This window comes from Gadus morhua, chromosome 5, assembly GCF_902167405.1.
Source record: "Gadus morhua chromosome 5, gadMor3.0, whole genome shotgun sequence".
NCBI classification, from domain to species: domain Eukaryota; kingdom Metazoa; phylum Chordata; class Actinopteri; order Gadiformes; family Gadidae; genus Gadus; species Gadus morhua.
The window spans coordinates 9,969,255-9,984,230 of NC_044052.1; the positions used below are offsets into that span (position 1 = coordinate 9,969,255).

At 47.1% G+C, this 14,976-nt stretch overlaps 1 protein-coding gene across 1 annotated transcript in view; it reads left to right on the forward strand.

Annotated features, from left to right (window-relative positions):
* Positions 1-1,084: 1,084 nt before the first annotated feature.
* dnajc17 (DnaJ (Hsp40) homolog, subfamily C, member 17) overlaps positions 1,085-14,976 on the forward strand; it is a 35,388-nt gene continuing 21,496 nt past the window's right edge. The window contains exons 1-8 of the mRNA XM_030356631.1: positions 1,085-1,306; positions 6,408-6,477; positions 8,748-8,806; positions 8,915-9,002; positions 9,356-9,432; positions 10,153-10,273; positions 11,496-11,545; positions 13,193-13,270. Coding sequence (XP_030212491.1) covers positions 1,226-1,306; positions 6,408-6,477; positions 8,748-8,806; positions 8,915-9,002; positions 9,356-9,432; positions 10,153-10,273; positions 11,496-11,545; positions 13,193-13,270 — 624 coding nt within the window. The 5' untranslated portion in view covers positions 1,085-1,225. The remainder of the gene's footprint in view (positions 1,307-6,407; positions 6,478-8,747; positions 8,807-8,914; positions 9,003-9,355; positions 9,433-10,152; positions 10,274-11,495; positions 11,546-13,192; positions 13,271-14,976) is intronic.

A 14,976-nucleotide genomic window follows, 5' to 3' on the forward strand; every position in this document is an offset into this window, starting at 1 on the left:
GAAACCAGTAGGCAGACTGGGAGACAAACTGTCGCTAGTGATGTGGTGGTGTGTGGTGTAGGTGTTAATGGTTGGCTCTACCGAGGTGTGCTGTAAGAACACCTCCTGAAATACGATGGGGACTGTTGAGTTAATTTGGCTTTATGGAAATGGATTCAACAATTGCTCGGTCTATACTTTAGACCGACTGCTATATGTACTGAGATATTTGTTTGTTAGAGATGAAGGTCATACCTAGGACTGCAGCCTATAATAATTAGGCCTACTTGTCCAAAACAAGGCTAATTGCTTTAAAGTTGAAGAAAACCGATGATAGATTGAGATAGGCTATTACACTGGAACAATACAAATTAATACAGGCTATTATTGTAATATGATTTAGGTTTATATAGGTATGCCAGTGTTAATTCAGGCATGAAATTTAGCTCACGTATACAGTGTGCGATTGCAAACCCGTTAGGCTTCAAACAATCAATCCATTTCTAAATTAATAACAAAATCAATACTGTATTATACATTAATGACATGTCATTAATATTGGAATATTGGGATTGACGGAGGGAGAGGGAGAGGTAATGTCAACTTTACTGTATCCTTCTCTTCCAGCTCTAATAGGCTAGATGCTGCCTGCTAATCAATTCCACTGAGACTGCAAGATCCTATGTGCAAGGCTCCATAGAAACAGGAGTTAAACAGTTTAAGTGAGCAATCTTTCACCCAGGTCTCCCACTTCTGTGTCCGGAAACTTTTTTTGCGATCGGGGACCCATGAATACAATCAACCCTTTGGCAGTTCCAACCCTATTTCAACATTTAGCCTACTCTTGTTTATATATCCAGCAACATCCGTAAAAACAGCACTTCAGAAAACTTCTCAATTATAACCAGAAGTGTATCCAGTAGGCCTCCATTGGCAGCGGTTAATTTATCGACATATATTTTAATACGGGAATAATCAGTTATAATATTTATACAAATTTGCCATGTTTAATTAGACGATCGTCAGAAATCCATCAACAGGGCGCGGTGTAGCGGCACGTCTAAAGCAAAATAAAACGTCATTTCCCACAAGCCATTGCGATGTACTTCCTGGTTGAAAGAAGTTGAACTCAATCGTCATACTCATGCTGCCGGATAATAACAGAGGCTGTATTTAGTTAGCTAATCGGCGGGGTTGCGGTTCTACTATTAAAAAATACCAAAACTGTGTCAATATTAGAAATAAAATGTCTGGAAAAGCAAAGGATCTTCTGCAGATGGACCTGTATGGTCTGCTCGGCATTGATGGAACTGCCACACCGAAAGAGGTGTGTTTACTCCCGGGGTTATTCATGCAAACGTTCTGGGTATTTTAATGCATATATTTATCAAATAGAAAAATAATATAAGCGCTCGTTTGAACTGTCATAATAGTGTGATATTGGTTTTATCCGGGGGCTTATACGAGAGGTCTGTAAACCGAAGGCTTGCTATGTGTCTAACATTACTAACGTTACATGCCTGGCTAGCTGTGCATGTCCTAGCTCACAAAATGACTTGACGAATTGAGCTTTAGCTTATTAATATTACTACTATTATTTGCCATGATCACAACGGTTTAAAAAGTATAGAGAGTAGTGGGCCAAATTAATTGCTTGGCGGGAGTAGAGCCTGAAATGATATTTAACATTTGTAATTCAGTAAATGTCCACCAGGTAGAGTACTTGTCCCTCCCTAAAACAGAAACACAAACGTTTCGCTCGCTCAGGAGGATGAATTCAGTCAAGCAATACAGATGAGCGGCTTGTCGATGACAACGTTTAAAAAAAAGCATTACATAGGACAGCCACAGATGTAGTAATGCTTGCTTTGTATGATATATGGTGTAACAATTTGACTGTGTGTGGAAAACTTGAATGCCCAAGCTCATGCAAATAGTCAAGACAAAAATAATATGGCTTTGGTGTGTCTGTAGGTACAGATTCCAACATTACTGGGTAAAGATTATATGCACTTCCTTGTGTCATCATCCCAGCCCAGTCATCCACAGAGCTGACCGCAATGTAAATCTTCATAAGCCCTCAAGTGGAAAATATACGCCACCGCATATTACATAGACAACAAGCATGACAGCGTGGAGACAAATGGGCACAGATAACTCAGAGCTGGTACATGATAAGGGGTTGCAAGCCCTAAGAAAACAACCGCTATGTAATCCTGCAAGAACTAGTACACACTGTAAACCAGTTAATAGCACAAAATGGCCATTTGTTCAGTACACCACCACCTTAGACTACTCCGCTCCCCAGAATCCTCAAGCCATGAGGGAAATTAGAATTACTGCCAAAACGAGAGGAAGAAGTTAATTTCCTAATTGGGTTTCAAAGTCCTACCCGTCCCAGTGGATTAAAGGAAGTTAGCGGTTGTGGCTTTGGCACAAACGGGTCTCCCAAATGTACAAGGAGTCCTGTGAGGTCCCCCTGATGGGGGGGCGAGATAAGCATGTTTTTTTTGTATGTATTTAGTACAGTAGTGACTGGAAGTCCCCCAAAGCAATTAAATATATGAAGACAGATGACATCAGATGAGTTCGTTAGCCCCGGTGGTCTGGCCCTGTCGGTGCACAGCCGCCATCAGGCAAGTTGTTGATCACACGGAGGGAGGAAGGGGCCGCTTATGTGGGCTCAGCCGCAGCTTGTAAAACGTTGCCCTGATGCAGCGGAATCACCTACTGCTGCTGCTCTTCCTCCTGGTTCCATTTAACGTGTCTCGCCTGTTGTCGCTACGCTATTCACCTTATCCGTCGTCGCTCGGTCTCTTGATGGACGGGGGAACGGCCCAGTGGAACATTCTGGATGGGAACTGGGGAACCTAAAAAAAATAATAATAATTGGATACATGGAGTGAACCGCAGTGATTTGGGTGTGCTATCATTGTGTTGCTAATGGGGGGCCTTTCTTGATCCGAGTCCAACAGCCATCTAGAGAGTCGTGCCTATACTTATCGGCAGAGCTTAAGTAATTAGCCTAATAGCTAGAGTGGGCCTTTTTTTTCCTACCACAGATTCTGTGTTAAACCACTCCAAAAAATGCAAACCGTATTTCATGTGGTTTAATAGTTTTCTTGAAATAGAAGCGATGCATAATAGATGATGTTATGTTTGTCATGGAATGCTTTTAATGGGTGCACTTCTGAATGGCAGGTAGTCACACTCGCCATATGGAAAGTATTTTTCTGCGCAACTTGGTCGATTTGAGACTATCTCATGGGATACGAAAATCCACCTTTTGAGAGTGTGTGTGTGTGTGTGTGTGTGTGTGTGTGTGTGTGTGTGTGTGTGTGTGTGTGTGTGTGTGTGTGTGTGTGTGTGTGTGTGTGTTTTATCCTTTCAACTCCACCATTACACTACCATTCATTCTTGTAGCGTTTGAACCTCAATGACTAGAATATGTGATGATCAGTGTCACACCTGATAACGTCCTCACCCTTGCCCTTCCTCTGTCTTGTCCTCCCTCCCTGCTGGCTCTACCCCAGCCCTGTTGTGCATGGTTTTGTTTTTCCTCAAGCTGATAATGCCATGTAAAAAAGCTGCAGACTATAATTAGTAAGGATGGGCCCATAATCAGCCACACAGGGTGGGGAGAGGGGGGGGCTAGCTGGCGGGGCCAAGCCTCTGCTACACCGGGCCCAGTTTGTCCGCTGTAATAGGCACCAAGGGCTGGCGTAATGCAGACAACATGTGGGCACGCCGCTACCACTGCGGCCTCGCCGAGGAGGCAGTGGGGCGGCGTGGGGAGGGCCTGCTCTCACCGGGCACAATTAGGCTACTGTTTGGTCTGCTCCACGTTTTGGCCACAGTAATTATCTCCTTGATTTCTCGGCTCCTCCTCTTTCAAGTCAGAGCGGGGGCGAGATTTCCTCTTGTCATAAGGTTGGCCTCGTTGGCCGGGGCCGGCTGGGGTTTAGCTTAGCGCTGATGGTCATGTCTTCAAAAGGGTACTCTGATAATTGATTCAAGAGGCAATCGGAGAGGGTCAGGGTGGGCTAAACGAAGATAAGTGCCACGGTTATTATTGGCCGTGATCGGGTGGCCTGTAGGGAGAGGCCATTTGATCTGAGAGCTCCCATTATCCACTAACCCCATGAACAAAACCAGCCCGCCTGGGACACTTTGGTAGACCCAGAGAGTTCCAGCATCAATAGGGAGCCTGCGTGGCGCGGCGTTGATGGGAGCTATCATGTCTTATTAAAGTAAACTACACTGTAGCAGCGGTACTTATTTCGCTATTACTAGTCGTAGACAGACGGTTAAGAAAAAAGACGAGGGCCGCAAAAGAAGAACTGTAGTATTTTGTTTCAACCTACCCCGTCCACGGCCAATCGGTGTCAATCAAAGGTATGCTTTGGTGTGGCGGCTCCGGCAGGAACGGGTCTGATGCCAGGGCTTTTGTTGACACCGCCATGTGCAGCGCAGACAGATGGATGGCATCGGGCAGATTAAGGGAGGGCTGAACGGCGTGATGTAAGGTCTTCTCCAACTGGCCAGCAGTACCTTTGCGTCACTCAAAGCTGTCGAGGAACACAGGCTTGAAACATGATTGGCTAGCTGTCTGAAGACCAGAGCCGCTGTACCGAGATATAGATGAGGAGACAGACATAGGGGCTAAAATAGAGAAGGTGTCATATATGTCCTGAAAGAATTGTTGGCTTGTGCTAAAATATCAATTGAGCTAAAATGTCCCTATTATCGAATTAAACAAATTGCCGAACTGAATGGCCAGTATATTTCTTTTTATTTAATTTTATAAATTCAGCTGTAATACCCAGTATTTCAGCACACAGGGAAGCAATCAGCAGGACTGTTGGATATTTAATGGCACCATCCATCTCCATTATTAATTTATATATATATATATATATATATATATATATGTGTGTGTGTATACGTATATGTTGTCTATGTATGCATACGTGTGTGTGTTTATGAGCAGCTTGTGTAAGACTTAATCCAAGTTAAACAAGAGAAGAAGATGGGCTTGGGCTATCACATTATGATCAAAGCATTCACATACACAGTGGACATTAGACAATGGAGAGCACCTAGACTTTGTCTGGAGATGTATTGGCGTGGCTGACCGTCTTAGACACGCTACCACGCTCCGTCTCCTTGTCTTTTGGAATGTACTGCAGAGATTGAATCTCTCTCACAGGGATACACACAAAAATATACACAAAAGGACACACTGCGCACTCTGTCTTATCCCCAGGACTATAGCATTTGAAGCAAATGTTTCCCATATATATCAGCAGAGGAGCGGGGGCCCAAGTATTTACTGGCGGGAGATTGATTGATTTATGCTGAGCTGAGGGGGGTACATCAGGGGGGGCCTCCTGGGCTGGGGGGACGCGTGAGTAGTGAGGGGCTGGGGGTTTGTGGAAGCATGCAGAACGCTGGCGCGGCCAGCCAGGGATGTGGTAAGTGTGCGTGAGAGTGTAAAGGCCATCTGTGGTGTCTGTGTGTGTGTGCACATGGGTCGGTGTACCCGATTTGTGCGGAGCAGAGCCCCCCCCCCCCATCCTGGGCTTCTACGTGCATGTTCTTTCTCCTAAAGAGGAGAAGATATCTAATGAAAACCACCTTGTCATTAACTGTTCTCTGAACCCAAGAATGGTGAACATTTCACACCGTGAAAAAAGAGGGTAGAATCAGCATAATCAGCTCTGACTCAAACTTTGCATGACATTACAATGGTCCAAAAATGTTCTCCAATTCCAACGTGGTGTGCCAGTGTTCCTCCCCCCGCAAAAAAGGTTTTGGCCCAAAGCCTAAGATATGAATGGCCACCTTCCAGACGTGTGACGGACAGTGGCGGAGCGTTTAAATGTGTGTTATTATAACCTTCGGGGTTGGGGCTATTTTGGTTTTTCCTAAATTGGAATTAGGACTGAATAATAGTTTTTCTTGTTGCTGCATACTCGAGGTACAATCTAGCGCGCCGGCCCAAAGTGGCCCTATAAATCTTGTGGAGATGTCTGTGGCTTTGTGATTGTGCAAGACGCTTCGCCAGAGTGGTTAGGTTCCATTAGCAACGTGTCCAGGAGACGCAAACCAGGGCACGCAGGCTCAGGTGTCGATTCAATTCAACGCTACCGCTAAATGAACACCACATTTTGCCTTCGGTTCTTGCATATAAAAACCTTTTTTCACAGTTTTCATATTTTTTGTTGTTGCACATTTCTCTTATGGGTCCATCAATTTGACATTATTATTTTCTCGGCCAAGGACAGCATGATGAAGAATAATCAGGGCTTGAGGCCAGGGATTTCTAAGGCTCCAGCCCTGGGAGACTGACACCTGTGTCTGGACTGTCAGTCAGCGTTTCCTGCCTCCGCACTAACTGACTGCTGCTGTGTTCTCCTGTCTGACAGATAAAGAAAGCGTATCGACAGAAAGCGCTGACATGCCATCCCGACAAGAACCCGGACAACCCGAAAGCAGGTATATATAGCGATGGAAGTGGTCCTCACAACATGTATTCACAATGTCTGCTTTCATAGCCTTGCTGCCTGCCGTAAAGGACGATCTTCAAGGGAGAGGGACGATGGAAGGCCAGTGTCTGTCCTCAACCACTTGTTGCCAAAAACTAAATAAGAGCTCTATCGCACACCCATTAAACCCAACGTTATCAGTTTTTAATGTGCTTTGTATGATAAAGAATGATTTTTGTTTCAAACCCTTCACACACCCACATATGTTGACATGGCTGCATTTAGGCTTACATCCCCCCCCCCCCTTTTATCCATCACTAGCACTTGACAAATCAATTACTGAGCGGAGCAAATTAGACTCCTAATTTGCTCTGCTCATCCCATGTCTCTCTTTACACCTGGTGCCATATTATGCCACCAGGTGTGAGTGTGATTAGCGGCAACAAGCTGTTTGCCTCTTCTGACATCCCTAGTGGGCGTGTCCACCTAGATGTGTGCTGGATAGATCAGTCTGCCAGCCTACCCAGTGTAATGCAGCTAATGTTGCTCATCTATCCGTCATACATCTAGGTGGACAAGCCCACTTGTGATGTCAGGCAGATTATCAAAACGTCTTATAATGGCTAACCACACTCACACCTGGTGGTATGATATCACCTTTAACATCTCCGAGCACCAACATCTCCCTAGCCAAGCGAGATCAGAACGGACACCGGCCGGCCGTCCCGACTCCATACCTTCCCTCCTCTAGCTCTGGGAGTCTCCCCCGAAGCTCTCTGTTGCCAGCCAGCATGTCAACAATTATACCAGGACGTTTAAATGACGCATCTTGGGAAAAGGACTAGAAGGTTCTTTCTTTGTTGGGGGGAGGGCGGGTACCTTGGACAAAAGGCTGGTCGTGAGGCATGTTTTTAACTGAGGTCTTTGCGGTTGCTGGATGGCTCAGACAATTCCTGATTATGTAAAAAAAAAAACGAGGAAATGATTGGGGGGATGGGGGGACAGGGGGGGGGGGTGGATAATGGTTGTCGGGGTTGAGGGGAATAATAGAAAAGCAGGAGGTTTGTTTCCCAGAAATTGTAAAGAAGTGGTTTTGGAGGGCCTCACTAGAACTCTAAAATACCCAGACTTGCACGAGAGCCGGGCAGGCTTTGGGACTTTGAGTCCGTTGCGTGATGGTGTGTGTGTGTGTGAGCTCCTGCTCGTGTAGTGCCATAATGTGGCGGTTGTATGGGGTGTTATTATATGCAAACCAGAGGTTAGTCTGGGGTTATGGTTCCCAACCTCCTCACGCACCACAACACACCCCCTCCCTCGCCGTGTGTTCTGCACCCCCCCCCCCCCCCCCCCCCCCCCCCCCCCCCCCGGCCCACTAGTACCGTACATGTTGTGACAGTGGGAGCTACCCAGTGGGCACGGCAAATCACCCCCGGTTGGATCGCGTTCCAGCCCATAATATGTGTGTAAGTAACCGGACCCCCTCCGCTGGCAGCCGGTCTCCAGAGCCTCCTGTTTGTGTGCCCGGCCGGCCTCCGCTGGGAGAAACAGTATCTGTTCGTTAGGCCTCCCTCCCATAAGTGAGTGATTAAGCCCTGCTAGCATCGGGCAGTAACATGGTGGTTCCTATGAGGGCAGGAGGGGGGGCCTGTCTCATCCTGAGTGTGTGTGTGTGTGTGTGCGTGTGTAGGAACAGAGCCCTGCATGGTTGGGAGTGATTGCAGCAGTAGGCCCTCGGGGCACTCTAATGGGAGATAGATGGGGAGAGGCCCTGGGTTTGTGTGGGAAAGGCAGAGCCGTGTCATTGGAGGAAACTCCTTTTCCCCAGACTCCAGGCACCTTTTTTCTTTTTTAAACGCAGGAAATGTCTCGTGTTTATAGCACACCTGAAAGGCAGCTCTGGCACGGAAAGGGTACCGTGACGCGAGCCCATGCTCCTTCTCGGTTCCGGTCACATCCCCCCCCCCCCCCCCCCCCCCGCCTCTCCTTGACGTTCCCCTGCTTGTGCACAGGGCTCTGGGCCTGTGTGGCCTGCAGTGCCTCAGGCTGGGTATCAAACTGACAAGACTTCTTTTTTCAGCGGAGCACTCAGTCGTCAACCGCTTCGTGTGTTCATTATCGCTGATGATGTCTCCCTGAAGTGCCATTTTCCTCTCCATGTAATAAAAGCCTGTATGCCCCTGAGCTCACTTCAATAAACTAATAAGACGCAAATGTGTTTTTGGGGGGATAGTCATTGCTTGGTTGATTCATCGATTTTCTTTCAATTGAATCTCTTTTTAGCGGACCTCTTCCACCAGCTCTCCCAGGCTCTCGAGGTGCTGACCGACGCGGCGGCCAGGGTAAGTGCGGTGACGTCACGGAGAAGAGCCTGTCGATGCACATATATGTAGCTGTAAGTCTGACGTCAGGACGTGTTCATCCCCGATGGGTTTGCGTTGTCCTTCCAGGCGGCCTATGATAAGATCTGCGCGGCCAAGATACAAGCAGCGGAGCGGACCAGAAAACTCGATGGCAAGAGGAAGAAATTCAAGTTTGGTGAGTTATCAGTAACTTTCACCAAAATAGTCATAAATGAATAACAGATAGATTGTACGCCAAGTAGATGTCTTTAATGATGAATATTCATTTGAGATTTTGAAAGGCTACCAGCATGCAGTGTGAAAATGGTTCCAACCCGCACCGTCACACATGGGAAACAGAACTTCATTCCTATATTTTGGAAGGGCAGGTATTGGAATGAACCAATACCTGCAAACCCATAGAAACACTAACAGCCCACCGCTCTGCTGTCCTGCACCACCCGCCACACATAAGGACACCTGAAGCTAACGCTCTCTGGAACACCACTGAAGCAATATGACTGATGTGTGCGCGTGTGGCTGACGCAGACTTGGAGGCCAGGGAGGGTCAGGCCGAGACCCAGACCCAGGAGGAAGCGGGGAACACGAGATCCCTGGAAGAGGAGGTACGTGACGTCGTCGTATCAGGATCTCATTAGGGTCCGTCGTGGTCTGGAGAAGAACGATCACATCCGCGTAATACAGGACATGTGGCTGGGGAGGAAGGTAGCCCCGCCGCACTCCAAGGTATAATAAAGCACACCCAGGTGCGTCTGTTACACTATTTGTCAAATGCTCCGGTCAAATTGACTCCAGCACGAACTTGGGCAGGGAACAAAGGCCCATTCCTGGACTGTTTTATTAAATTCGTCTCGTCATAATGACCAGAGCCTATTAGGTGCTGTTGCGTGACTCGATGTGCTTTGTTCAGGCAGCGATGGACAAATAAATATATATAAAGCATTGCGTGCAGCACCCAGAGGTGAGTCCTGGCAGCTCTACAGGCTTTATTGCCTTTAATTATGGGGCCATGTGCATTAAGGAATCACTGAGGAATGATGGGATAACCAGTAGGTGGCACTGTGCTGCTTTACACTGTTTTTACGAGGTGTTGTTGCCAAGGGTTAGTTGAGCACCACCACTCAAACCCATGCTCATCCGACAGTGTAGCCGGTGTAGAAACGCTGCCCCAGAAACAGATAAGCAGTTTGAGTTGGAGGGTTGTGTAGTCAGAGCATCATCAGAGTCCGCGTGGCACTGTCCTATGCAAAATAAATAGCTTTTCACAACATAATAAGTGTGCGAGTGCGTGTGTGAGACGTTTTTGTATCCGTGTGTCCCATCAGATCGCCCGTCTGAGAGAGGAAGGCTCCAGGCAGCTTCAGGAGGAACAGCGACTGATCCGGGAGCAGATCCAGCGGGAGAGGGAGGAGCAGGAGCATAGAGGAGCCGGTTACACACACCCAGGTAGGCTCCATTACCGCGAACTGCAGGGATTAACGGTCCGACGGGCCATGTCCAATCCAGTTAGGCCTGCTTTCATCTGGTTTAGCCCCGTCTTATCACTGCCCCACAGCAGTCTGCTGGCTACTAGTGTTCAGCTGTAGGGTCGCCTGTAGATGTTTGGAACAATGGGCATGCTGCACGCCACCTAGGTGATCTTAGGTCTGTCGATTATGATACATGGGCCAGTGCTTCATGTTGCCATCTTCCTGAGTTTGTGTGATGATGTCTGGTTCAACCTGTTACACATTGATTACTTAATGTGGAGGTTGTGCAGCATCATCCGGCCCAAGCGTCCTTTCAGTCTGACTCGGGCCAGGTGAGGCTCCTTAAACCAGCCATTATCCACACAAACTCCTACAACTATGTATTTGGTTTAGCGGGAAGTATATGGGCTTGCATCCCAGCATTTTTGGTGTCACAGATGAAACCATGCAAGGTCATTGTGTCTTCTGGTCCTTTCAGCTCATGGTCAGACTCTGTTTTCTTTTATCAGGGATAGCCATTTAACTGTGATTTATCAGTGGAAGACATTAATCATTTATTTAACAGTAAATTACATTAAACTGACGTTTATCAGTGGAAGACATCCGTCAATAATGTAAGTTAATGACATTAAACTGTAATTTAACAGGGACTAAACAGCATCTATCTTCATCACTCCATTTCAGCCCTTCTCTACTTGACTACTTGAAAATAAATGACCCACCAAAAAATGTCATATTACATTACTGTTATTACATTACAGGGCTATATCAGATTTTCAATCAGGGTAACTAAAAATTATGTTACACATTCAGATGGTATTACATTTTCAGGGAAAAAATAAAGATTCCATTTCCGCTCCCCCCCCCCCTCCTTCTGAAGCCAATTCTCCGGTGCCTTTCAGCGAGGTCGACACTCGGCGACCAAGCAGTCTTAGGGCAGAACCTTCTGCCAATGCATTTCCACGTTAGCACGGTTGTCCGGGCGAGTTACGACTGATACAAGGGCACCATCCCCAACGAGAACCGCTGTGACAAAACAACCCATCTCTCACCACATGTGGGAACAAGTGCGGCATTTGTTGCTTGAACAAATCTCTCTTTGTCTTTCCCCTATTCCCCCCTAAGACTAACCCCCCCCCCCCCCCCCCCCCCCTCCAACTCCAACCACCCCTCTTTTTGGTGTGTGCTCTTTCTCCCAGACTCGGGGCTGGGGAGATGTTCCAAGAGCAACGTGACCCCCAAATTGAAAGTAAGTGTTTTCTAGGATGAGCTTAAAGAGCAGGGCTATGACTGGGGGCAGGGGGTCAGGGTATGTACCTCATATTCTAAGACAAGCAGAGGGAGGGGAGAAGAGAATACTCTGTTTGTGTGCGTGGGTGCATGTTGTTGTTTAGCAGGCTAAGGTGGCGCTTCTCATGAAAAATAAGCTCTTCTCTTAGATATCTTGTAAAGGAGGGGATTTTGCACTGCGGCTTCGGGTGTTTTGTAATGCTTTTTATTCCGGAGACCACATACGTTGTTTCACCGCGGAGCAAGGAGGCAGCTCCTACACCCTTTCCTCCGGGGTAGGCCTGTCGTTGTCAAGGGGCTCGTAACTACGCAAAGAGAGGGCTGACTATATTACTTCCTGGAAACCACCCAGCACAAAATATTAAACCACGGTGGGATGCTAGCTAATCTGTTTACATATGTAATCTGCTTCTCAGATTTTATAGCAGTCTAGCTCGGCAGTGAACCCTCGCGACTGGGTGTCCATGTTGATCTGCTGTTGCCTTTTAGAGGTTCAATTTTGACATCAGTAAAATACGAAGATTGCGGTCAAGTGGAACAATCAGACGATGATTTTCATGTGAGGCTTTTATTCACGAATACCTCATCCTTCAAATCACTTTTAATTGGGATATTCAGCCCTTTATGTATCAAATATTTTGAAGCCAGCTGTTCATTGCACCTCATCCACAAAATTTGCACTTGTAGTGAGAGGAAATCTTTTAGCAAATCTTGAGCAAAGTTAGGGTTTAGATTAAAGTTTGACAGGGCTGGCAGCCTTTAGCACCCTGCTGGAAGAGTTATGGGAAAGGTTATCATCGGGTAACTGGAGGATCTCGGAAAGAAAACCGAGCATGTTTGGCCAACCGGTGGTAAAATAGTCCATGTTGACAGGGCATTTCCCAGTGTTCCTGTTACTTTGACACTGAGCAGAATGCTGCAGCTAAACGAGTTCTTGGCCCCTGCCATTTATAATGCTGCTGCTGACAGTTAATGTGATAAGGGCTTGACCCGGTTACTTTTTATTGTGGCGAGAAAACATTGAGAAAGATGCCTGAAAGGTGTATGGGTTCCAAAGTTTACAATCATCTAGGAAAGGCCGTTGAAACATGTTTATTTAGTGATTTCTGATAGAGATATGCTTTAACAAAACATAAACCAAGCAGATGATCTAGTCTTCATTAGACGGTCACTTTGTTGGTTGTTGCATGGAAAATAACCATGTTAGCCTAAGAAAAAGTAGACTCACTTGAGAATCGTGATTATTATTTCTTTGATTCAATTCACAACTCCAAACCTTTTCTTTTCCTTTGTCTTAGGTTCGACTTTGTATGTTTACACGATTGCATCCGTTTTATAATTAAAATTTTAAAATATATGAATGACAATCTCATAAACAAATACTTTCATGCCATACTTTGCCAGTCCACCTTTCTAGCAGACTAGAGTAAATCCTGATACTAGCATGTACTTGCATGAGTTCTTTATCGACAATAGATATTGAATCAGGAACTGTTTTCAATCGAGAAATTAGATAGAATCGAGTGGTAACTAGCCAGTCGTGAGATTCCCAAAAGAACCTCGCCCCTACTTGGCACCAGTTTAATCTCTCCTCCCATCTCCTCAGTTGAAGTGGAAGTGCAAGAAAGATGATGACACTAACGGAGGCTACTCTCAGGAAGACCTTTCCAGACTGCTGCACAAGGTGAGGATTCATCATTTCTTTCGCTATTCTATTGAATGCAGTCGGCAAGAGTGATATGCGTTTTTCTCCATCCCGGCCTGGCGTGGAGGAACAAACTCTACCTACTACCAAAGACTTCCTCCACGTTCGCCTGCATGACATCAGCACACTCGATGGGTTTTTATCCCCTCTTCACACCACCCTTAAACAAGGCCAATTAAGTTTTGTTGCAGTGAAAGTGCTCAGGGCAATGTTGCAGTGCCCTTTAAAAAGCTGCGCACGCCATTGTAAGTGCCCCCGTTACTGGGCAGGTTTAGCGGTACCAAGGGAGCTTCTATGAAATGAGCTCTACACATGCAACCAACAAGCACCCTCCCCTGTCTCACACCGCAGGGGGCTCTTCTCCGGGGCGGTGTGGCATAAGGTACGGCCTCGGACGAGTATAGGGCAAGTCTCCGGGGAAAAAACCAAAGCATATTGTTCCTTTGCATATATTTGAATTACACCCCGTCAAAGAAGGGCAGTGATTATAAAGGCCTAAACACGGAACAGCTCCGGGGTAGAGCGCAGACTGAAGCAGAGCGCTCTTGCGTCTGAAGGCATAGTTAAACCAACGCGTCCTAAACGCCAGCGGAGCATGAATAGATTGAGCCCACGCCGGGGAAGAATCGCACCCTGCTTCGCCATGCGCTCAGCTCCTACCCGCGGGACGGACGTTCTCATTGATTAACGCGGAGCGCATCGAAGGCGGCTTTCCACCGGTCTGTGTCCGTCTCAGGTGCGTCGTGTATTTAAGGCAGGAAGAGCAGTGACCACTATGAGAATAAAAAGTGTTGCACGGTTGCATAACGCATCCAAAATGAACGGTGTGAAATTTCCACCGAAACCCCCCTGAATGCGGTTTCACAAGTTCCATGAAATGGCGTGATGGTGGGTGGAGAATAGTCACCGCGGCGTGGGAAACGTGTGTAGGTGTGTGTTCATTTGTGCATTTATATACCTTGGCTCATTGTCCGCTTCCTCCCGAGGGATGAGAAGACAGGGTATTTAAATGATATGAAACTGCGTCCCATTGGAGACTCCTTTTGTCTGTGTTGGCCCACTCATAGTGTCCTTTGCTTCCATTAGCATTCCTGATCTGTCCCAGAATGCTTGATTTCCCAGAAAAGTGATTCTCCAAGGCCGCCCCTTCCCTTCTCATTGCTTTTGAAAACAACACCACGGGCCAAGGCAACGGCTTAACTACCTAGTGTCCGAATTTGAGGCGACATAGGGGCCCACGACTACAGAGGCCGAGGAACTACAGCATAGTCTCCAAAGATGATTTGCTTTAACTTTGACTTATGAGCGGGAATACATTTTGAACTGCCCTCCCCCACGCTTTAGCCTCCATGCCCTCACTCACTCCCCTACTCACTCACTCTATTCACTCAATCCCCTACTCACTCACTCCCCTACTCACTCACTCCCCTACTCACTCACTCCCCTATTCACTCATTCCCCTACTCACTCACTCCCCTACTCACTCACTCCCCTACTCACTCACTCCACTAAGCTCTCCGTCTCCCTCAGACTCTGAGGTCATTACTGGGTGACCTTGGCTTAGCTTCTGCCCCTCCTCTGCTTTATTGATGGTTTCCTCCACCACCCAGACCTACCTGAGCCCGTCCAGCTTTAACTACTTTAACTCCCCCGACTCGTCCATTTCTCGAGACCTTTCAGGGGCC